At 44.1% G+C, this 22,993-nt stretch overlaps 1 protein-coding gene across 3 annotated transcripts in view; it reads left to right on the forward strand.

Moving 5' to 3' along the window:
* Nucleotides 1-3,519: 3,519 nt before the first annotated feature.
* Nucleotides 3,520-22,993, forward strand: part of LOC118584844 (zinc finger protein 25-like) — a 40,104-nt gene continuing 20,630 nt past the window's right edge. For 2 of the 3 annotated variants that reach the window (XM_036189166.1, XM_036189168.1), the window contains exons 1-3: nt 3,520-3,661; nt 17,580-17,706; nt 20,385-20,477. In XM_036189166.1, the coding sequence (XP_036045059.1) occupies nt 3,638-3,661; nt 17,580-17,706; nt 20,385-20,477 (244 nt within the window). In that variant the 5' untranslated portion in view covers nt 3,520-3,637. The remainder of the gene's footprint in view (nt 3,662-17,579; nt 17,707-20,384; nt 20,478-22,993) is intronic. The other variant, XM_036189169.1, reaches the window with a different exon arrangement.

Raw genomic sequence — 22,993 nt, forward strand, 5'->3', positions numbered from 1 at the left:
GCTTAGAAAAGGCAGGAGTGGAGGGAATGCTCACTTGAGGGAACTATTTCCCTCCCTGTGTACTCTCAGCTTAGATGGCAGGGGGCCCTGGATGTGAGACTTGGCCCCTCCCCATCTCCATACCTTGGCCTTGAGCAGGAGCCAAGCAACAAAACAGTCAAATGCTCCTGCTCCCAGAGTGGGACAGGTAGAGGGTTTTTTGTTTGTTTGCTTGTTTCTCTGGGTGACCTAGCAGAGCCAAAAGGATTTGGATCCCCATAGGAGGGGCACAGGTCTTAGGCCAGGGGATTCTCACACCAGAGAAAGCCATTACATGGAGCCAGAAAGTGAATACAGGGAAACAGAACTGACAGGAACACAGAAAGACACACATACACAGAGCGACACAGTAAAGACAGCAAGGGGTGGCCACCACACACTCATACACTGGAACTCACAGAGGAAGCCAGTGATGTCTCACATGGGTCCTGGACACTGCATCAGCAGGGGTGTCCAAGCTCTCCTAAGTGTCCAAACAGAAGGCACCTTAACAAGATTAACCATATCCCAATACCACCCCTAGAGGTGACAGACCAATAGACTTTCTAATTTGTTTCCTTTTGGGGTGGAGGTGTCAGACCCCTCTGATGCATCAGGCAGTGACTGAACATGTCAGGTTGTGCACTCCCTAAGAGCCCTCTGAGCATTGCATTCTTCCTGGCTCCCAGGGGCTCTGAGATCCCTGTCTCACTTGAGGTCCAGTCTCTGGGATCACTGTGGGACCTCTGGAAATATTGTGGGACATTTACCATAGAAGACTGCTTGGACATGGCTTTAAGCCAAAAGAAAGTCTTTATTAGCTGGCCAGCGACGACACTGGGTGTTTGGGATCCCAGAGCAGCACCAGTACCGAGCCTTTCTCAGGGTTAGCTTTTAAGTACAAAAACCATGTTCTGGGTTCACATACTTCAGTTAACAAGAACAGTTAGCCAGAGGTAGAACTACAGGAGCCAAAAAGCAACATCAGCAAATTTAGAGACTTTCCCAGAACCATGCACTTCAATGGATTAGACTCTTTAGTTTTGGCAGGTGGTGCTGCCTACATGCTGAGTGTTACAGCCTGAGTGGTACTTCCACCATGGAGTCAGTTATGCTAAGGCATACCAAGATCTGGGGCCCTGCTACAGTTTCAGTGTTAAAAAACAGATCTGACAAACTAAAATCAAAGAAAAAAAAACATTCAAGACTTGTGTCCTTGTTTGGCTCTATTGCTGCAAGACAAAATATGCTGTGAAGGTAGACATCTGTATGAATATCATTTGCTCTCATAGAAAGATGTCTCATTGTGGATTTCTGGGGACCTCTCTAGCACTTTACTTCTTCCTATTCTCATGTGGTCTTCATTTATCATGGTCTGTTATTCCTTGTTCTCCCTTTCTGTTCTTGATCCAGCTGGGATCTCCTGCTCCCCTAAGCTCTCTTTCCCTCCAACCTTGCCCTTCATTACCCCCACCCACGTCCAGGTTGTTCATGTAGATCTTATCCATTTCTCTGTCATTGGGTGATCCCTGTGTCTTTCTTAGGGTCCTGTTTTCTAGGTAGCCTCCCTGGAGTTGTGTAGCAGTCTAGTCATCTTTGTTTTACATCTAGTATCCTCCTATGAGTGAGTACACAATGATACCTCCACTGTAGACTACTGGCAATGGTCGAGAGAAAGCCCGAATTGACCTAGTCTGGTGATCGGATGGCCAAACACCCTAACTGTTCATGCTAGAGGATGTATCATTGTGGATTTCAGGGGACCTCTCCAGCACTCTGCCTATTCCTGTTCTCATGTGGTCTTCATTTATCATGGTCTGTTATTCCTTGTTCTCCCTTGGAGCTCCAGGTGTCCAATTGTCGAGAAAGAGGAGGGGCTGAAAGAGCGTGAATTGTTGAGCCCAAGATTGGAAATAGCACAGGGACAAATAGCCAAACGAATGGAAGCACATGAATTATGAACCAAAGGCTATGGAGCCCCCAGCTGGATCAGGCCAACTGGATAAGTGAGACAATTGAATAGCTTGAAGTGTTTGGGAGGCATCCAGGCTGTGGGACCAGGATCTGTTCTTAGTGCATGAGCTGGCTGTTTGGAACCTTGGGCTTACACAGGGACACATGCTCAGCCTGGAAGGAGAGGACAGGACCGGCCTGTACTGAATCCACCAGGTTTAAATGAATCCCCAGGGGAGTCTTGGCCCTGGAGGAGATGGGAATGGAGGGAAGGGGGTGGGGAGAAGGTAGGGGTGGGGGCGGGAGGGGGGAGGACAGGGCAACCCATGGCTGATGTGTAAAATAAAACACATATAATAATAATAATAATAATAATAATAATAATAATAATAAAATAAATTATAATCAAACTCATCAGGCTTGGAGGCAAGTGTCCTTGTAACAAGCCTCTAATACTTGGTTCAGCTGATGCCCTTATGGAAGTACGGTTCAGACCTTGAAAGCCAGAGCCTAGGCAGCAACACCTGCCAAAATGATAACAGAGACCTCATCCACCAAATCCATAGTTCTAGGAAAGTCCATAGATGCACTAACCTTGTGCTTTTGCAGTTCTGCTTCTGGCTAAATGTTCTTGCTGATGTGTCAACCCAGGGTGTGATTTGTGTGTGTGTGTGTGTGTGTGTGTGTGTGTGTGTGTGTGTGTGTCTGAAAGCCTAGCCAGAGAAAGACTCAAGGCCGTACTGGTGTCACAAACACCCAGTGTAGTCAACCTCCAATAAAGACTTCCTACGGGCTTGAACTGGTGTCTGAGTAGTCTACTTCACAGCTGGCTACTTCACAACACCCCTTCTCACTGTGCTGTGCTGCCTCCCCCCATGTACACTTGTTGGAATATAAATGCTAAGGGCTTGTCTTAAGGAAGAAATACAACCAACCAGAGAGATGTAGAAGGGACAGGCAGAGGGAGATGTAGAAGGGACAGGCAGAGGGCAGTAAGAAGAGAGACTGAATGAGGACAAAGAAGAAGGACAAGCACATGGGAGTGTCATATGAAGCACATAATTTTGTATACTGCTCTAAAATTTAATTTAAAAACTTTATTATAACTTGGTGCTTTAGGAAACTTTTTCTCATTTCAAAGCTCAAGGTGTCTCCTCAAAAGAGTAGAATTTGGCAATTTTACAGAAATTTTATTGTTTCGACTATTGTTGGATAAGATCATTTATCTCTATCTATCTATTATCTGTCTATCTAGCTATCTGTCAGTCTGTCTATCTATCATCTATCTAATATATATCATAAGCTAATAGATATAGCTTTGTATACAAAGTTAAATGTAACTGTTAAGTGGGGCTAGATTCTGCACTAGAATCTCGGTCACAGAAATCTAAGTGAACCTGTTATTGTTCATTTAATAACCGGTTGGGTCCATCTGCTGTCACTCTAGCTCTGGACATGAGGTTCTGTCCAATCAGAGGCATTAGTGTGAGGATTGTCCAATCAATAGCAAAGACACCTTCTGCTGGGCACATTATTGTCTCAGACCAGCCATCTTGGGACCTGTCGCCCGGTACGGTCCCCTCTCCGGAGGCCCTTCCTGGACACTTCGTGCTGGCCTCTGTGGCCGGGTGCATCTGTGGTGTGGTGAGAGCCATACTGAGGACTCATGATGCCCGGGAAGCTGGAGATGGTGAGTGAGGTGCATGCAGAGCGGGAGGGCAGCTGTGCACTCCGTCGCCTGCGGTTGTGGGGTCGGGGCTGGAGGCTGCGGACAGTGGGCATCCTATCAGGTCCCTGCCCCGGACTTGAGCCCTGCTGCAACCCTCTCTGCGAGCTCTGCCTGGAGTGTGCGGCGCCTGAGCCGGGAGGGCAGCTGTAACTGGTCGGAAAGCGCCACTGTCCTGGTCAGGACCGCGGTGGGACGGCGGGCCAGTGGAGCCGCCACACGGGAGTCTGGAGCCAGTATCTCACAGGAGGACTCAGAGCGCGCTCTCGAGCTGCGGCAAGCCCGGACTGCTGTGTCCGCATAGGTACCCAAGTCAGAGCCTCTCCTCCTTAACCAACCTTTGCAGCATCAGGCGGCGGGTCCCTTCCACTGCAGCTCTCTGAACCTAAGGGATTGTTATCATCTGCAGCAGTGACAGCCACCCAGCTCTCCACCTCCTAGCACTCCACTTGTGTTCCGGTAGTTTCCCGGACTCTCACTACCGCCGGGTCCCACCCACCGCTGTAGCTCGGCCTCTGCCAGGGTTTGTGTCTCCCTGATTGTCCCTCTCTCTGAATCTCCGAGATCTCTCATCTCTGAGCTGCTGTGAATGCCACTGTGACAGTTTTGAATCTAGTCCTGTATGTCACATACCTCTTTGGCTTGTTCTTTGTCTGGCCCATCTTTCTCTGGGTCTCTCAACACCTCTTCAGCAGGATGCATTTTCTTGAAAAACTGTGTTACTAGGATAAGAGTTCGAATCCAGGTGACAGTGTTTGTACTGCTTGATGTTGATCATCCCCTCTTTAAGATACTCTCCGTGTGTGTGTGTGTGTGTGTGTGTGTGTGTGTGTGTGTGTGTGTGTGACTGAGGCTCAGCTAAGGGATTGCTAGGAAAGTGTTTTGTCAAGAGTCACCTTCCCAGTGTTGTTTTATTTGTTGTTGTTGTTGTTGTCTGTTTTGTTTGGGATTTTTTGTTTGTTTGTTTGTCTATCTGTTTGATTTTTGAGAGTGAATCTTACAGGGAGCCCAGAGTGGCCTTGAACTTGGACCCCTGCATTGTTCTTCAGAGGAGTTGAGATCAAACGCTGGAGCCCTCAGGACTCTGTCCTTTTTGTATGGAGTAAACAATAGAGCCCAGGTCAGGAACTGCCATTTTTCAGGCCTCCAGGTACTAACTGCCCTTCTCTCCACAGCCCCCAATTGCACCCTGGCCTCCTGCACATATGTCCAAGGGCAGATCTGAGGCCAGTTGGAGATACACAAAAGCCATGAATGGGTCTGCCCTTCAGGAGCCCTCTGCATACAAGGTGATGCCTAAGGAATCCCAGATGCAGTAGCAAAAGATATGTGTAGACAAGTGCAGAGATGGCAACCCCCCCTCCCCCACAAATGCAAAGAGCACTGATAGATCAGTTGGCTACTATTAGAGCCCCAGAACCAAGCACTGGAGGGTGAGGGTGGGGTTCTTCAGTTCTACTTCTCACACATGGGAGGCCATGACAGCAGTGAGCAGACACTGTTGGTGGGGATATGACTCAGAAGCACAGGAGCTGTGGAGTCAGAGCAGGCACATTCCTCCTGTCTGAAAAAGGCCACTGCTGAGGTCTTGAGTCCTAATGTGCCAGTCAAAGGAGGCAGAGGAGAGAGATAAAAGAGGCTAGCTAAGAAAAACAGAGGAACTGCACTCAAACCCAGCCAGGGGCCACACGGCTTCTCTGTCCCGGACTCCTGTATGTCTGCAAATGCATTCCTACAGCCCTTTCCCTTCCCTTTCTGATTGTATTCTTCAAACAGGCTCTCACTCTGTAGACAAGCAGGGTCTGGAACTCCATGTAGCTCAGGCTGGCCTTCAATCTAGAAGCAATACTCTTCCAAGCACAGGGATTCACACACATGTACCAGCAGCCCATGGGTCCCGGCTCCTCTCTGTCTCTCCATCTCTGTGTGTGTCTGTCGCCTTGGGTAACTTATCTCTGAGTGAGTGAGGAGCCCTCATCAGGGACTGCACATGGACCAAGTGGTTACCTGCAGTGGATGCAGGATGGCAGGAGCTCTGTGCAGAGCCCTGATCCTCCTTCTTTGTCTAGCTGTCCCCACTCAGTGTAGTCTTGAAGTGAAACAGAGGAGGGACCTATATGTGGGGTTTCAAACTTGCTTCCAAGTCAGGAGTGGTTGTGTGGGTTACAACTCTTGATACCTGGGAGGGTGAGGCAGGTGGAACTAGCAGAAGTTCCAAACCATTTTGGGCTACAGTTCAAGTTGGAGGTGAACTTAGGCATTCTGTCAAAAAGCAAAAGTATGTGGGAGTACAGTTCCTGTGGTAGAGTACTCACCTGACATGTGCAGGACTCTGCCTTCTGTTCTCAATGATCTTGATTCTGCAGAACCTCAGAGGAGCCAGTTTCCTTCTGGAGAATCAGAGTGTTCCTCTGGACAGTGGGGCACTGTCACTCCTGGCTGGCATTGTGCTGGGACCACAGCCAGGGAAGATTGAAACGGCCTCTGAGTGGTGAGCAGTGCATCACATCTCACCAGACCTCTAATGTGGGCCCTGGAAGCAAGAGGTGGTGTGGGACTGGGAGAACTGTCCACTGCACAATGGAAAGCCAAAGCTGGGGACAGCCAAAGGTGGGTCGCTCCACCACTGTCTGCCACACTGATAGTAGCTGGGCCCCACAGGCCTGAGAAGGTGTCTCTGCTGTAGACTCAAGGAAGCTTCGGTGGCTGTTGGTTCTGATGGACCTGTCAATGAAGACAGGTGAGGAACAAAAGGGGCTGAGAGGGGAGTAGCTGTGGGATAAAGACCAGTGAGAAGTGCATGGAGACCGGCCCAGCATGTGACATAGGACCTCAGGATTATCGTGTATAAGGAGGACACCATCAAAGTGTGGGCATGTCTGGTGGTCTGAATAAGAACGGCTCCCATGGTCTCATAATATTTGAATGCTTGGTTCCCACTTGAGGGACTGTTAGCAAGGAGGAGTAGGTGTGGCCTTGCTGGAGGAGGTGTGGCCTCGGAGAAGATGTGTCACTTGGTGTGGCCTTTGAGGTCCACATCTGGATCTCTCTGCCTCCACCTGTGGGTCAGATGTGAGCTCTTAACTACTGCTTCAGAGAGACATGGCTGCTGCCATGATGGCTGTGGACTCACCCTCTGAAACTCTATGGAAGTCCTCAACGGAAGGTTTTCTTTTGTAAGTTGCCCTCGTCATGGTGTCTCTTCACAGCAACAGAACAGTTACTAAGACAGCATGGCAGTGCACCCCTGTAATCTCAGTACTTGGGAGACAGGAGTGTGGGTATTTAGGGCCAGCCTGAGCTACAGAGTAAGACCACGTCTCCAAAGAAGTACACAATTGTTTGGACCTGAACTCCAGTGTAACACTTCCCAGCTGTGCAGTCCAGGTTAATGGTTCATTCCCTTGGAACTAGTTTTCCTCTCCAATAAAATGGAGCCAAATCCATGTTTCATGGGGTATTGTAAGGGTCAGAATTAGTTCCACCCTGTCAGCACAGGCCTGGCAGAGCATAATCTCTCAGAATAAAACAGGCCTCTGTGGCACACTCCTGTAATCCTACCCCCTTGAGAGTCACAGGCAGCAGGAACAGATATTTGAAACCAGTTAAAAGTACATAGTAAACCTTGTCAGAGAGACAGAGGGAGAGAGATGGAGGGAGGGAAGGTTGTTGTTCAGAGGCAGAATCCTTGCTTAGCATCTGCAAGACCATCATGGGCTCCACTCCAATCACACAAACAACCATTCTCAAAAATCCCAAACACCCTGACTCTGTCTGATAATAAAAGAAAAGAAGGATTTTCAGGATGTGGAAGGTATTCTTTTAAATGAGTAATCCTTACAATAGAGTTCAGGTATACCTACCACAGAGGGGACTACTCTATTCTCCTTCAAGGAGGATTTGTGGTCCAATTGCTAGGGGTGTTGATTGATGACAATGTTCAATATTTTCGAAGTCCCTTGGACTGGAAGCTGAAGAGCTGTTGGGCTATGGCTGGGATAGTACAGTCTGTCTGTCCCATGCTCAATGGACTCCTTGAGAGGAGGTTTCTGTCATAACTGATGGCCCTTCCATCTGTTTCTGCCTCCTGTCTTTCCTTAGATGGTGCACTCACCAGCCTTTTGTCCCCTTGGGGCCACATTCATGTCAGATTTGAGAGGAGCCAAACTGCCACCCAGGCTGCGGAGGCTTGGCTGTCTTGCACCTGATCTTTCAGGGCCTTGGGTCTCCCGTGATTATCTGCATAGTGACCGTATTAGAATAAGACATCTGGGAATTTAGATTGGCATCAGCCTCTGTCACAGCTGTCTGGGAGAGTATTAGCCCCCACACAGCTCTCCATCCTCCTGGTAAAGATCCAGGGCTCAGGCACCTGTTCTGTTCGCTCTGGCAAGGGAGCCTGCACAGTGCCCCAGCCTGCTTTAGAGCTTTCCTGGAAGTGGGCTTCCTTCCTGAGAAGGGCATTGCGAGGTCCTGCAAAATGAGCCCTGGAGGGGCCTGCCGGTCTTCCTCACTGAGACAGTAAAAAAGGCAGCTGGTGTCCTGGCACCCATGCAGTGGTAAGTGAGCAGCATGTGTGTGACCAGCACATAGGCCCCAGGGAGGCTGACAAAAGGAAGGTGCTTGGGCTGAGAGACTTATTGCATTCCCTTAGAAGGTCACTGCTTCTAGGATTTATCATATGTGTGAGGAAGGGTAGCCCACAGACCTTGTTACTCCAGTCAGCCACAGAGAAAAGAGAAAGCACAGAAAAGAGGGTCCTAGTCCCCATCCACCCATCCTCATGTCCCCATATGCTTGTCATCCTAGCACTGAGGAAGTTGATTCTGGAGTACTGTTTTGAGTTGGAGGGCAACATGGGCTACCTAGAAAGACCCTGTCTTCCACCCTCACACACAGAAATACAGATTGTGGATAGGGTACACACATACCTTTTTTTTTTTTTTTTTTGCTTTTCAAGACAAGGTTTCTCTGTGTAGCTTTGCACCTTTCCTGGAACTCACTCTGTAGACCAGGCTGGCCTCGAACTCACAGAGATCCACCTGGCTCTGCCTCCCGAGTGCTGGGATTAAACGTGTGCACCACCACTGCCCAGTTTGGCACATTTTTAATTCTGTCTCTTGGGAGCTGAGGTGCCTTGCTTGGCTTGAGCGCTGAAAGACAGACTGCATTCTCAGTGGACACCACATCTGTACTAATGCCGCTTGCTTTCTCAGAAAGACAGTTCCAGCACAGTAATTTAATTCTGTATGTGTAGGCCATCAAAAACAAAGCATGCCAAAGGGAATGGTGTGAGGTTCTCTGCAAGTGCTACAGCCAACAGAGGGAAGCCTCTGTGAGTGCCAAGAAGGAAATCTGGTTCCTCACAACTACTAGCCAGACTGCTTCAAGCTTCTAGAGTTTGACCCGAGCTGTTTTGACAATAACAAGCACCATGCAGTTTTGGAAAACAGGTCTACATTCCCTCCCATTGAGGAGGAAAGCCGCATGTCTAACTTTCCAGTTTCTCTAGTGCTAACTGTGCTCTTGTACATCTCCCTGTTTCTGTTTTCAAAGAAAACAGTAGTGGCTGTTATGGAGTCTAGGTGAAAGCATTGTCTCTATGGTTAGTCTAATTAATATAGGCAAGCGTAAGAGAATTATAAGAATAGGTAGCAGAGGACCAAGAAAAAATCACCTTAACCATGATGGCCATTCAAAGGTTACTTGGGAGATTTTGTCTATCTCTTTATGCAAATCATTAATTTGACCATCAATAGTGTAAGAAAAATCTAACACATTAAAGCAACATGTGCCAGGGAATTGTTGACAAACAAGATTATGCTTGAGCAACAAATAATCTATAATAGCTCTATTTTGCAAAACTATGGTCCTCAATTTACCACCTCTTGATTAATTTCTGCTAATATGTTTGCTGTGATAGTATTAGTTTTACTAATCACGCATGCCATCTTTGAGACTTCTCTTTGTATTCCAGTAACTATTCCTAGGATAGGCAATAACAAAGCCCTTGAGGCTGCAACCATTACAGGATCCAATATGTGCAAAGAATCATCACAATTCTCAGGGTGAGTTCCCTCTCTGGTTTTTCTAGACAGGGTTTCTCTGTGTAGCCTTAACTGTCTTTAATTCTATTGATTGCAAAGATTTACTGAGCAAAATGGATATAACATGGCCTAGCCTATACAAACCTTTATAACTTTCAGAAAGGGCAGTGTAAGTAGCATTTTTAGCCCCCCACCCCCGTTGGGGTCCACAGAGGTTTCCTAATGAGATCTGAGCTTACTTTACACAGCAGGACTGCATAACGAGATGTATTGACCACATGCATGGTTACCAGGTGTTTGGAAGGGGCTGCACTTGGCTGTGCAAGGAGGAGGACTTTTGTTCCACCCTTTAGCATATCTATAAAAAGCCCTTTAGCAGAGACAGAAGGGGCTGATAGGTTTTTACCCAGGCCCTCCCAAGGCTATCCTCTGTTTCTGTCTCTCCTCTATATTTCTATCTAAATATTTCTCACTTCTCAAGAGTACCCTGGGGGAAAAGTAGGAGCAGGTCTCAAATCTCCCACCTCCCCATACAAAAACGTCCATCCCAAATGCAGATTTATTAGATGGCATGGTATGATTAGAGGTGAAATTGCAATAAAGAGAGACATAAGTACATTTAAAGCATAAACAATGTGATAGAAAAATACCGTAGATAGGAATATCAGAGGAAGCCTTATGTATATGGGTGTGAATGGATTCTATTTTGTCCCCCATGATTTGTGTATAGTGCATATGAATGATTCCTATGCCATATAAATTTATTTTTAAGAGCCAAGGAATAGATGGGTCTCCTCTGACACAAAAGGATTGTGTCTATTGACTGTCATGTGCCAAATGAAGCCAGAGGTTATTGTCTAAACCATTGGCAATAGATAGAACTATTCTAGGTACAATAATACCAACTTTGGTAAGCTATACACCAGGTAGTCTCTTTTTCATCTTCATACAACTATAGTTTCCACCATCACAGCTTTCTTAAGAGTACTTAATTATGCTAAAATCCATATTATTGCATTTGGACTGATCTCATTAGATTAGTCCAACCAAAATGTCCCCATTCATAGGAATAAATATTTTTATACCATCTTTTATCCAGACAACTGGTCCTAAAAGATAAAATAATCCTTAGCATGGCAAAACAATCATACTATCTTCTAATACAGGTACACCTTTTATTGCCCCCTGAAGAAAGACATTTGGATTCTGTATTGACGAGCTGAGAATTAGCATGTAATACAGTCTGTAAATACAACAGTAACATTTTTGGATCAGTAGTATTATATACCTGCTGTTTCCCTAAAGTCTCAGCTTGATGAGTCTTGATGTCTCCCCAAGTTATCATCTTCCTCATCCTCTTGGAATGTCTCCTCTTGATGAGTTTACCATCTATCCTCAGATGCTTCATTTGTCCGGGGGTCTCCAGAATGTTGTACTAGTTGAATTCATCCAAGCACGAGCCATCTGGGACTTCATTCATTTTCTGAAAAAACATAAGCATAACCATTCCCTGATGTTAGAAGAACATCAGTTGCTTTTCATTGATTAGTCTCTAGATCTTCCCATCTAACACATCCTTTAGGCTGTGCTTCCTTTAAGGCATCAGAAGAAGCATTATCCTTTACAGTGAAAAATTTTAAACTCAATATAACTAAATGTAGCATAGTATGTGGGGATTTAGGTGGGTATATATACCCTTTTCTTTTAAAAATTTGACATTTAAGTGTTTGATGATACCATTCCACTATAGATTGTAAGGGATTCTAGTAACATGATTAATATTCCATAAACTACAAAATTCTCAAAAATGTGGTCAACCCCTGAAAACTTATACATACAAGAGATATTACATAGACTTAGCAGGTTGTATTTATATGTATATGAACACATGTATATATACACACATATATGTAACAATTAAAGAAAAAGAGGCCATCCATTTGAAAGAGAGCAAAGAGGGGTACATGGGAGAATTTGAATAGAGGAAAGGGAAGGAGAAAATAATGTAATTATAGTATAATCTCAAAAAATGTTTAAGTAAAGAAAAAGCAAAATGATTGACATTTATTTTTTATCTATTTTTTTTTTATTTTTTTTATTAAGAAAATGTTTTCACTCATTTTACACACCAATCAAAGATCCTCCTCTTCCCTTCTTCTGCTTCCCCAGCCTCTCCCTCCCAATCCACCCCCTACTCTTCCCCACAAGAAGGCAAGGCCTCCCATGGGGAGGCACATCCAGTAGAGGCAAGTCCAAGCCCTTCCCCCTGCCTCAAGGCTGCACAAGGTGTCCCATCATAGGTAGTGTGTTCCAAAGAGCCTGCTCATGCACCAGGGATGGATTCTGATCCTATTGCCAGGGGGCTCCCCAAGCAGATCAAGCTACACAGCTGTCTCACCATGCAGAGGGCCTAGTCCAGTCCCATGCAGGCTCCACAGCCATTGATCCAACTTTCATGAGTTCCCTCTAGTTTGGTTTGGTCGTCTCTGCATGTTTCCCCATCATGGTCTTGATGCACTTGCTCATAGAATCCCTCTTCTCTCTCTTTGACTGGATTTCTAGAGCTCTGCCTGGTGTTTGGCTGTGGTTCTCTGCATCTGCTTCCATCAGTCACTGGAGTAAAGCTCTGTGATGACAGTTAGGGTATTCACCAATTTGATCACTGGGGTAAGCCACTTCAGTTCAGGCACCCTCTCCACTACTGCTAGTAGTCCAAGCTGGGGTCATCCTTGGGGATTCCTGGCAACTTTTCTAGCACTGGGTTTCTCTCTAGCCCCATGATGTCTCCCTCTGTCATGGTATCTCCTTCATTGTTTTCCCACTCCATCCCATTCTCTTACATTTTCATCCCCTATTGCCCATCCAGCCTACAGAATGGGAAAAGATCTTCACCAACTCCACGTCTGACAGAGGGCTGATCTCCAAAATATATAAAGAACCCAAGAAACTAGACATTAAAATAATGAACAATCAATTAAAAAAATGGGCTATAGAGCTTAACAGAATTCTCAAAGGAAGAATTTAAAATGGCCAAAAGACATTTAAGGAATTGCTCAGCATCCTTAGTCATCAGGGAGATGCAAATCAAAATGACTCTGAGATACCATCTTACACCTGTCAGAATGGCTAAGATCAAAAGCACTACAGACAGCTTATGTTGGAGAGGATGTGGAGCAAGAGGAACTCTCCTCCACTGTTGGCGGGAGTGCAAACTTGTACAGCCACTTTGGAAATCAGTGTGGTGGTTTCTCAGAAAATTGGGAATAAGTCTTCCTCAAGACCCAGCTATGCCACTCTTGGGCATATACCCAAGGAATGCTCAATCATACCACAGGAACACATGCTCAACTATGTACATAGTAGCATTATTTGTAATAGCCAGAACCTGGAAACAACCTAGATGCCCCTCAACTGAAGAATGGATAGATAAAATGTGGTACATGTACACAATGGAGTACTACTAAGCAGAGAAAAACAATGACATCATGAAATTTGCAGGCAAATGGATACAACTAGAAAATATCATCCTGAATGAGGTAACCCAGACTCAGAAGGACAAACATGGTATGTACTTACTCATAAGTGGATACTAGATGTAAAGCAAAGGATAACCAGCTCACAACTGCCTGTGACTCCAGTTCCAGGGGATTCAACATGTTCACACGGATGTACATGCAGGTCAAACCAATGCACATTAAGAAAAATAAATAAATAAAAAAGTCATATTTCTACTCAAAACCCACATGTGAATAAATAAAAATAAATAAATAAGAAGGAAATATTTTTTTTAAAGACCAGAGAGATAACTCAGCAGATAAAGGTGCTTTTGCCAGGTCTGATGACCTGAGTTCAATCCCTGGTATCTACATGTAAAGAAAGAACCAACTCAAGCCTCAAGTTGTCCTCTGACCTACACACACACACACACACACACACACACACACACACACTATGGCATGTGCACACAGCCCCTATCCCTGCCACATATAATTAAACATCATTTATGTATTTTTTAAAAAGAACTTTCAAAACACCCCCACGTGTCTAGTAGCTGCTTATAGGACTACACAGGTAAGGTGCATTATTTTGGACCGTTCTCTTGGACAGCAAGCTCCCCTCTGGAGCAAGCCTTTTTACTGCATAGGAAATGCAGCAAAGCTCCAGATGGCAAGGGCTCCTTCAGACTGCCTCTATGTGTAAATGCCATGGAAAGGTCCCTGTCGACTCTGAAGGACATGTTGGGATGTGTTGGGATGTGTTGGGTAAGTGAGAAGACAGCTTCCATAGTGTCAGACCCACAGAAACTTCAAGGCTGTCACACAGGCTTCATCTACAGTGTGCCCACTGAAGACCTCAGACCTTCCTACAGCATCTGCTGTGATTTGGACAGCAGAGTCCAAGTTTGGTCTCTGAGACCAGTATGTAGGGGGTGATGGGAAAGCAGAGACTAGCTGGGGTTTGTTGGGGGTCACTGTCCTTGAAAGGAACTAAGGTATGGCTCATGGGACCCTGGTGAGTTCTTACCAGTATAGACTGTAAGAGTAAGCCTGGTGGATGGAGAGATGGCTCAGTGCTTCAAAGCACTGGCTGCTTTTGGAGAAAACCTGAATTCAGCTCCCAGCACCCACTCTGGGTGGCTCATAACCACATAAAAACTCCAGCTCCAGGGAAGCTGATGCCTTCTTCTGGCTTTCACCAGCACTGAGCCCATATGGACCTAGAAGGTTGAACCTAGAAATCTGACTTAGTCCCCAGGGGGCACTATTGGGAAGTATGGGAGCCTTTAGAGGTGAGGCCAGGAGGAAACTGGGTTATGGAGAATTCCTCTTCCAGGGTTCAAAGCACTGGAGATGCTTGATTGCTGCATGGACCCTCCAAAGCCTGAGACACAGGAAACTTTGGCTTATCTCAGGTATTATGTCAACCTGGGCTGGCGAACACACCTGCCTCGGGAGTTTTGTTATGTGTGGAAAACTAAGTCCACATCTATATATAAATAGGTGTCTTTACCTTGGCTCCTATACATTTCCAATTTTCAACATCTCTGGTTTTTGTTTAGAGAACCAAGGATTAAATTTTACAGTTGCTTGTACAAAATTACAGAGTTCTTAAGCACTCTGAATATTTTGCTCCATAAGATTTTGGTGTTTTTTTTTGTTTTTGTTTTTGTTTTTTTTTTGAGACAGGGTTTCTCTGTGCAGCTTTGCACCTTTCCTGGAACTCACTTTGGAGACCAGACTGGCTTCGAACTCACAGAGATCCTCCTGACTCTGCCTCCTGAGTGCTGGAATTAAAGGCGTGTACCGCCACCGCCCGGCACTCCATAAGATTTTAACAAATATTTCAATAATTGTATAAAATGCTTTGTCTCAGAGAACTGGAAAGAATCCATATTAATTACACTCTCTCACTTATTGTTGTGAACCCTTGAATAAGAAGACCAAATTCCTGCCCCTAATTTCTATTTAAAGAACAATTGTCTTACTGTTGCAGTCACTGTTCCATTGCCATAGAGACGCCGAGACCGTGGCACTTCTTACAAAGGAAAGCATTTAACTGGGGTCTTTCTTCCAGTTCAGAGGTTTAGTTCATTATGGTCATGGCAGGAGCATGGGCTCTATTGACTGAGAAGCAGTTCTCAGGAGCCTGGGGAATTTGGGTGAAACCTGGTTCTACACAATAGTGAAGATCACCAGGCTATAAACAACATCTCCCAATCTTCTGGGTGGGAAAGGTGTAAATTCCTTCTGTTGAAGAGAAAAGCCTGTGTGTACAACACTCCTGGTTTATCTAGTGCTTTTTGAGAGTGTGAGGACCTCATGCCCTTCTACAGAATGGAATTACTTTGTATGCAGCTCTTCAGGCCTGTAGATGACCCCAGGACTTAAGAGTACACACTGCTAGCCTGTGGTGGCAGGGTAAGCCTTTAATCCCAGCACTCAGGAGGCAGAGACAGGTGGATCTCTGTGAGTTCCAGGCCAAGCTGAAAATACACAGAGAAACTTGGTCCCAAACAAACAAAGCATGTACTGCTCTTGCAGAGGGCTTGAGCTCCATTCCCAGCATCCATGTTGGGAGGCTCACAACTGCCTGTACCTTGCAGCTCCAAGAGATTCAAACCCTCTCCTGACAGCTCTTCAGCTGGGCTACTGCACTCACATACACAAGCACATACACATGCACTTAATCAAAAACAAAATAAATCTTTAAAACACATACACAAAATCACAGCTGTTACTTCACCAAGGACAGGAGTTTATTTTGGAACCAAATACGAGTGATCATGATTTTGGAACACTGATTTACTAATTACCCCCAATTCCATGTTTCAATATGGTAACAATTTCATAAAGCTTTTGTAGTAAAAACCAAACCAGTGGGTGGAAGCACTGGAATTACATTGCTGGAAACATCAGGTAGGCAGTTATCAAGAAAGAGGGGAAGACCTCAAGTATGGGTCTCAGACATCATCTGATAAATTCTTAGCCTTTGGTGGCTAGAAGCTCATGCTTTAGTACATTAATATATTACTAAGGTGTCATGTGATAGTCATAAGGCTATCAGGTCAGACACAGAGACTGAGAATGACTGGATATTAGGGGGGTGAATGATACCCAAGGTGATTTGTATTGGACTGTGGATCTGCACCATTCCAACCTTTCCACAATCCAAATTAAAGTTCTAATTAGTCAGTCAGTTTTCACAGAAGGTGCAGTATAGGCTGGGAGTAGTTGCTTTTGCCTTTAATCCCAGCACTTGGGAGGCAGAGGCAAGTCAACCATATGTATATGCACCACATGCATGCCTGGTGCCTATGGAGGTCCGAATAGTGTGTTGGATCACCTGGACCAGATGCTACAGGTGATAGGAGGCCACCTTGTGAGTGCTGAAACCAAACTAGGGTCCTCTGAAAGCCAAAGAAGTGCCCTTAACTGCTGAGCCTTCTCTTCACACCAAGGATCCATATTTCAAGAACATTATCTAGTCTGCAATAGATGCTAGGAACAGATCTCACAGCAGTGCAACTCTGGACAAAGATTCTATTATAATGCTGTGTCACCAGCATGAGTATTTGTATTTTCATAAAGGTTTTTGCTTTCACAGATTTGATACTGTTTTTATATGGCTAAGCTTATAAATGCCTTCCCCTTGCTCTTAACAACACAAACCTTACATACATGGATATTATTCCTTGGATTTTGTTTCCATTTGAACTGCATGGAAAGGTCTACAGTCCTATTTTCTTGATTCACTGCATAAACACAGAATATATTTGTATTGATTTTTTTTCTTTCCCCAAAATACAGACTACTTGTTTTCTGTTTTGTTTTTTTGTTTTGTTTGTTTGTTTGTTTGTTTTTGTGGGCAACTTGACACAAGCTATAGTCATCAGGGAGAGGGAACCTCAATTGGGAAATGCCTCCATCAGGTTGTCCTGTGACAAGTCTGTGGGGCCTTTTCTTGACTGATGATTGGTGTGGAGCCACCCCTGGGCAGGTGGTCTTTGGTTGCATAAAAAAAGGAAATCGAGCATACCATAGAGAGGCCAATAACCAGAGCTCTCTGCTTCAGTTCCTGCCATGGTTCCAGCTTTGGCTTCCCTTGATGCTGGACTGTCACCTGTGAGTCAGACAAACCCTTTCCTCCCCAGGTTGTTTTTGGCCAGTTGGTTGTTTGGTTTTATTTCCCTGCAGTAATAGAGAAGCCAGAACACAAAGTGAGCTGTACCTTCTGTACGATGCTGTTCAAGTGCACGTCACAGTGAAGACTGCGGTGTCACTTTCTGTCCCCAAGACTTCATGGTGCTTGGGTTGAGGAGACATTTGTTGTTACAGGGATCAGTGTGCTTTGAGGACGTGGCTGTGCACTTCACCTGGCAGGAGTGGCAGGACCTGGATGCTGCTCAGAGGACCCTCTACAGGGACGTGATGCTGGAGAACTACAGCAGCCTGGTGTTCGTGGGTGAGTCTGACCCCTCTGTAAATCTACTAGCAACTCCTTTCTGCTTGGTTGAGAACTAAGAGAATATGGCTAACTGTTGGTAGTGGCTCTATAGACACTTTAGGAGCGAAACCCCCATGCATATTTGTGTAGGACAGTGTGTCTTTGCAATACACTTACTGATGTGCAATGATTATACGATGGTAGTTGGTGAGGATGTCAGCTCAGGTATTCTTTGTATGGGGATCATTTAAAACTTCTCTGATGGCTATTATGAGATACTCAGGTAATTTACCAACTATAAATTCACTGCTGTGCTACTGAACATTACAGGTTTTTCATTCCTTCTAAAGGCACTCCAGTGGCTATATATATCTTTTTTTCTGTGTCTTTGTCCTGTATCTTTTCCACAGTCCGGCAACCAGAACTTTACAGCTTTGAGGTAAATTATAGCTTGTAAGCATGATGGGAACATGCCAGGTTTTGTTTCTGTGCCTGTCACATTTTACTTATGTCTTCTGACATTGATGGGGAGAGAAAATAAAAGTTCCGTGCATTTTCATCTGTCCTGATGAATGAATGAGTTTCCTGCAGTAGAGAGCAGAGATGAACCTCAAGCAGGTCTCACTGAAAACTGCACCCTAGGGCAGTGTTTACATCTTTATGCCACAGGAGGATAAGCAGACACGTTTCCCCATCGGAATCTGTTGAGTGATTGTGAGTCCTGTAAGGGGATGTTACCAGCCCTTTCACCTTCCTGGGAGACCTAGATGTCTGCTCTCTAGTTCTCTTTACCTCATTACCATGACTGCTGGCTAAGGCCTCCTACAGTTCAGGGTCACAGCTGCAGCTCATCCATCATTTGAAAATCCCTCCAGCTGTATCCATGTCACTGTTCACGCAGTTGTGTGTACATGCCACGTTCTCTTCACCATTTCTTCTGTTGATTATAACCCACTTGATTATACATCCTGGGTTTTAGGAACATCCCTACAACAATGATGGCAGTGCAAATTTCTCTGCAAAATGTTTCTATAATCTAAATGTATATACTTATACACACACATACTCAAAAGTGGGAGAGTATTGCTATGTAGTATTTCTATATTTTATTTTGTTTGTTTGAGATAGGTCTCGTGTGTGCCACACTGAGTTTGGATTTCATATATAGCAGAGTTTGAATTTCTGATCTTGGAACCCAGTATGTAAGACCACTGCTGGCTTATTTGGTTCTTGGGATTGAAACCAAGGTTACTTGAATACTAGGCAAGTGCCCTACCAATGAGCTACATCTCTAGTCCCTGGAACTATTTTTTAAAGAAACATAAACTACATTTCTTTTTTTCTCTTTTGGGGAGGTATTGGCAGTGTTCAAGACAGGTTTTTTTCCTGTATAGTCCTGGCTGTCCTGGAACTTGCTTTGTAGACCAGTCTCGCCTTGAGCTTACAGAGTTCCACCTGCCTCTGCCTCCCATGCATTTCTTATTATCAATACTAATTTATATTTATGCCATCAGTTTTATAAACTTCCAATTGATTTTTTGTTTTGTTAGGACCCTGTGAACCTTTGTTCACTGGGGACTCTGCAGCTCAGCATTATCATTGTCTGGGTCAACTTTTGCAGTCATTCTAGTAGCCATGTGCAAGGTCACAGTTGAGAACTCGAGGAAAATTTATGGCTGCTTCTTTTTTAAGGCTGCTTCCCATGTCTAGGATGCCCTAAGTAGCATTTTGTTGTTTTTTGTTTGCTTGTTTGTTTTTTGTTTTTGTTTTTTTTTACTCTTTTGTGAGCCAGCCACTCAGCTCCCAAATAATCATGTGAGACTTATTCTTACTTATGAATGCCCAGCCTTAGCTTGAGTTACTTCTACCTAGTTTTTCTTAACTTAAATTATCCTGTCTACCTTTTGTCTTTCGTTATTCTATATTCCTTCCTTTCCTTCTTACTCCTTGGCTGGTTGAGTGGCTGGGTGGTGGTCCCTAGCATCCTCTTCTTCTTCTCCTGCTCTTTCTCTTCTATTTTCTGTCTTTCTCAGTCTAAATTTCTCCTATTTATTCTCTCTGCATACCAGCCCCACCTATCCTTTTTACTGCCTAGCTATTGGCTGTTCAGCTCTTTGTTAGATCAATGTGTTTTACACAGGCAAAGTAACACAGCTTCACAGAGTTTAAAAATGCAACAGAAAAGAATGCAACTACCGGGTGGTGGTGCATGCCTGTAATCCCAGCACTCGCGAGGCAGAGGCAGGTGGATCTCTGTGAGTTCGAGGCCAGCGTGGGCTACAGAGCTAGTCCAAGACAGGCTCCAAAGCTACAGAGAAACCCTGTCTCGAAAACAAAACAAAACAAAACAAAACAAAACAAAACAAAAAAAGGAATGCAACACATCTTTGCATCATTAAACAAATATTCTACAGCATAAATGAATATAACATGTCTTAAAATAATATTCCACAACAAAGTTGTCTTTCCAATTTCTTCTCTTTGTCTTTTCTTGTCATCTGCTTATTGAAATTTTAAAAATTACATTGTGTAATTTATATGCCGCTTGAGAGTAATATTCCAAAGAATAAAGAACATGAGTGTAAACTAACAAGTTTGAATGCACCCACCATAGCCCAAATCAACAATGGGATTGTCTTTCTTCAGTGGACTTGACAGCACTTTGGCACCATTTCTCTATGATTCCCCATTTACAGGGCACTGCACAACCAAACCTGAGTTGATCTTCAAGTTGGAGCATGGATTTGGGCCTTGGAGTAAAGCAGAAGCCTCAGTCTGGAACTTTCCAGGTCTGTGAATGTATACTGGGCAAAGAAGACGAACCAAAGAGAGGTCATTGGGTGTTGTCAGAGTGTGCTGTTTTCACCAGCCCTGAAGACAGCTAGTAATGCGAACCAGATACACAGCATTTGTGGTCCTTAGAGAGTTCTCCCTGTCAAGCCACTTTGCTGATTCTGCTTTTGTTTTTATTTTTGTTTGGATTGGTTTGTTGGTTGGTTTTTTTCAGGACAGGATTTTGTATAATTACCCTACCTGTTCTTGATCTCACTCTGTAGACCAGGGTGACCTTGAACTCACAGAGATCTGCCTGCCTCTGCCTCCTGAGTGCTGAGGTTAAAGGCATGCACCACCACTGCCCAGTGAAATATATATACATATATTTTTTTTACTTGACAAAAATCCCATACCTGTATATATCTTAGGCTAATTTTGTTACTTTAAGCAATTTTCAGTTGTGCTTCCTCCTTGTTTTTGTAATAGGTTTTCTTTATGCTGTTAACAAAGTAGATTTTTATTATGTGTTTGTTTACATATTCATTAGATACTTGGATTTTACACACCTGTTAGCAGCTGTCAATGTAATCGTGGTAACACCAAAGGTAATGGCACCAGTACACCTTTACAGAGCTCTGACTCAGAAGAGAAGAGTGAAGACAGTTAGTCTGTCATGATTTACCATATTAATGAGCTCAGATCAATGATGAAGTAAGTGCTTTCAAGGATATTTACCAGGAAGAGATTCAAAAATATTTGTGGCGGACTATGGGAGTTCAGCTCCCACCCACCACTCCACCTTCTAGGGTTATTAGGAGGAGGAGAGAGGGATAAGAAATATTAGGTAGAAAGAGAGGCCTAGCTGTTGAGAAGACAGAAACATAGGATAGCTCCACAAGCGTGTGGATCAATACCCAGGAGCCTCAAGGTTTATTCAAAGGCTTTTTATAACATGCCAAGGGGAGAGGCAAAAGACCTCCCCCTTGCAAAATCAATGTACACTATACAACCAAATGTAGATCCTTCCAAAAACCTGGTAAACATGCCGGTGGCCAAATCATCCTTTTACACAGCCCTGCTGGGTAAAACAAGCTCAGATTCTCTGACCCTGAGTAATTTGGGCCTTCTCAAATTCTCCCTTCTTAATAATATAAATCAAATTGGGATACAGAGCTTAACTCTATGCAGCTCTGAATCAGGTTATCCACTAAGATCTTTCAAATAGCTGGAATATTATAATAATACTCCTGCTCCTTATGGCTGCTAGGCCTCCCAGTAAAGCATTAGAGGATGATAAAGATGGAATGTCCTTTTTGAAATGGTATAAGATGTCTATAGCAGTCTTAGCTACAGCAAGCCCTTTTGTAAAAAATCCATAAACTCTTGATGCAGCCTCATCAAATAAATCAATAGACTCCTGATGCAACTGCACCAAAACTAAAGACTCTTTAACATCACCAAACCATGGTTCATCAATATCAACAGCTTAACATAATTTTGGCATAATCATTCCTTCATAATTACAATTCTCACAAACTCACATCCAAAAGCAAACTCTAAATAGAGCTATTTGCACTTTATAAACTTTACCAAACATCGAAAAGCAATTTTTAATAGAACTATACAAAATGTAGGGTACATTAGCATAAGTTAACATTAATCCACTCAAGTGTCAAGAAAATACATTTTTTTTTTCAAAATTAAAGAAACTGAGGAATATTAACTCCCCATTTTCTCTATAATTTTTTAAACTGCATCTTGAGCCTGGTTAGAAAAAAAACCCAAACTTCTCAATTTCTACACAAAACCAGTTCCATTTTTTACACACTCAGTTCCATTTCTACACAGTTTGTGAATCACCACAGTTAATAAAGTATGTATGCATACACAAAACAGTTCATAAGTCATAACAGTTGATAGAGTCTATATGCATATGTAAAGTCCAAATTTTCCCATTGCAATTAAATCACTCCTGTCCCCATCCCATTTTTTTTGTTTTGTTTTGTTTTTCGAGACAGCATTTCTCTGTGTAGCTTTGCGCCTTTCCTGGATCTCACTCTGTAGACCAGGCTGGCCTCAAACTCACAGAGATCCGCCTGGCTCTGAGTGCTGGGATTAAAGGTGTGCGCCACCAATGCCCGGCTTCCATCCCATTTCTTAAGTCTAAAAAGTTCAAAAAGACAGTTCTGGTACCAGTCTTAAAGTTCCACTGAAAGCTTTCTGATACCAGTCTTAAAGTTCCAAATATGAAGAAACCCACAACCAAAATTTTTTGCAATTCCCCTGAATGCGGCAATTCAGTTCAACCCAGCATCTCTGTAACTTTCACTCTCAGCTACAGTTGTACTTTGCAGTTCATTGTCTTCCCTTAGGAAATTTTGATCCAAGGCTAAACCTGTTTGCTCCACAATAGCTGGCTGGTGCAGAGTGCTCTCAAAAGAGACCTTACAGCCAGCAAACAGAAACTGAACAGCTTTGGCTGCTGGCTCAAATTGCAGCAAAGCCTTTGTCCCAATCTGCTTTATTTTTA

This window comes from Onychomys torridus, chromosome 5 (genome assembly GCF_903995425.1).
Source record: "Onychomys torridus chromosome 5, mOncTor1.1, whole genome shotgun sequence".
Classification (NCBI taxonomy): Eukaryota; Metazoa; Chordata; class Mammalia; order Rodentia; family Cricetidae; genus Onychomys; species Onychomys torridus.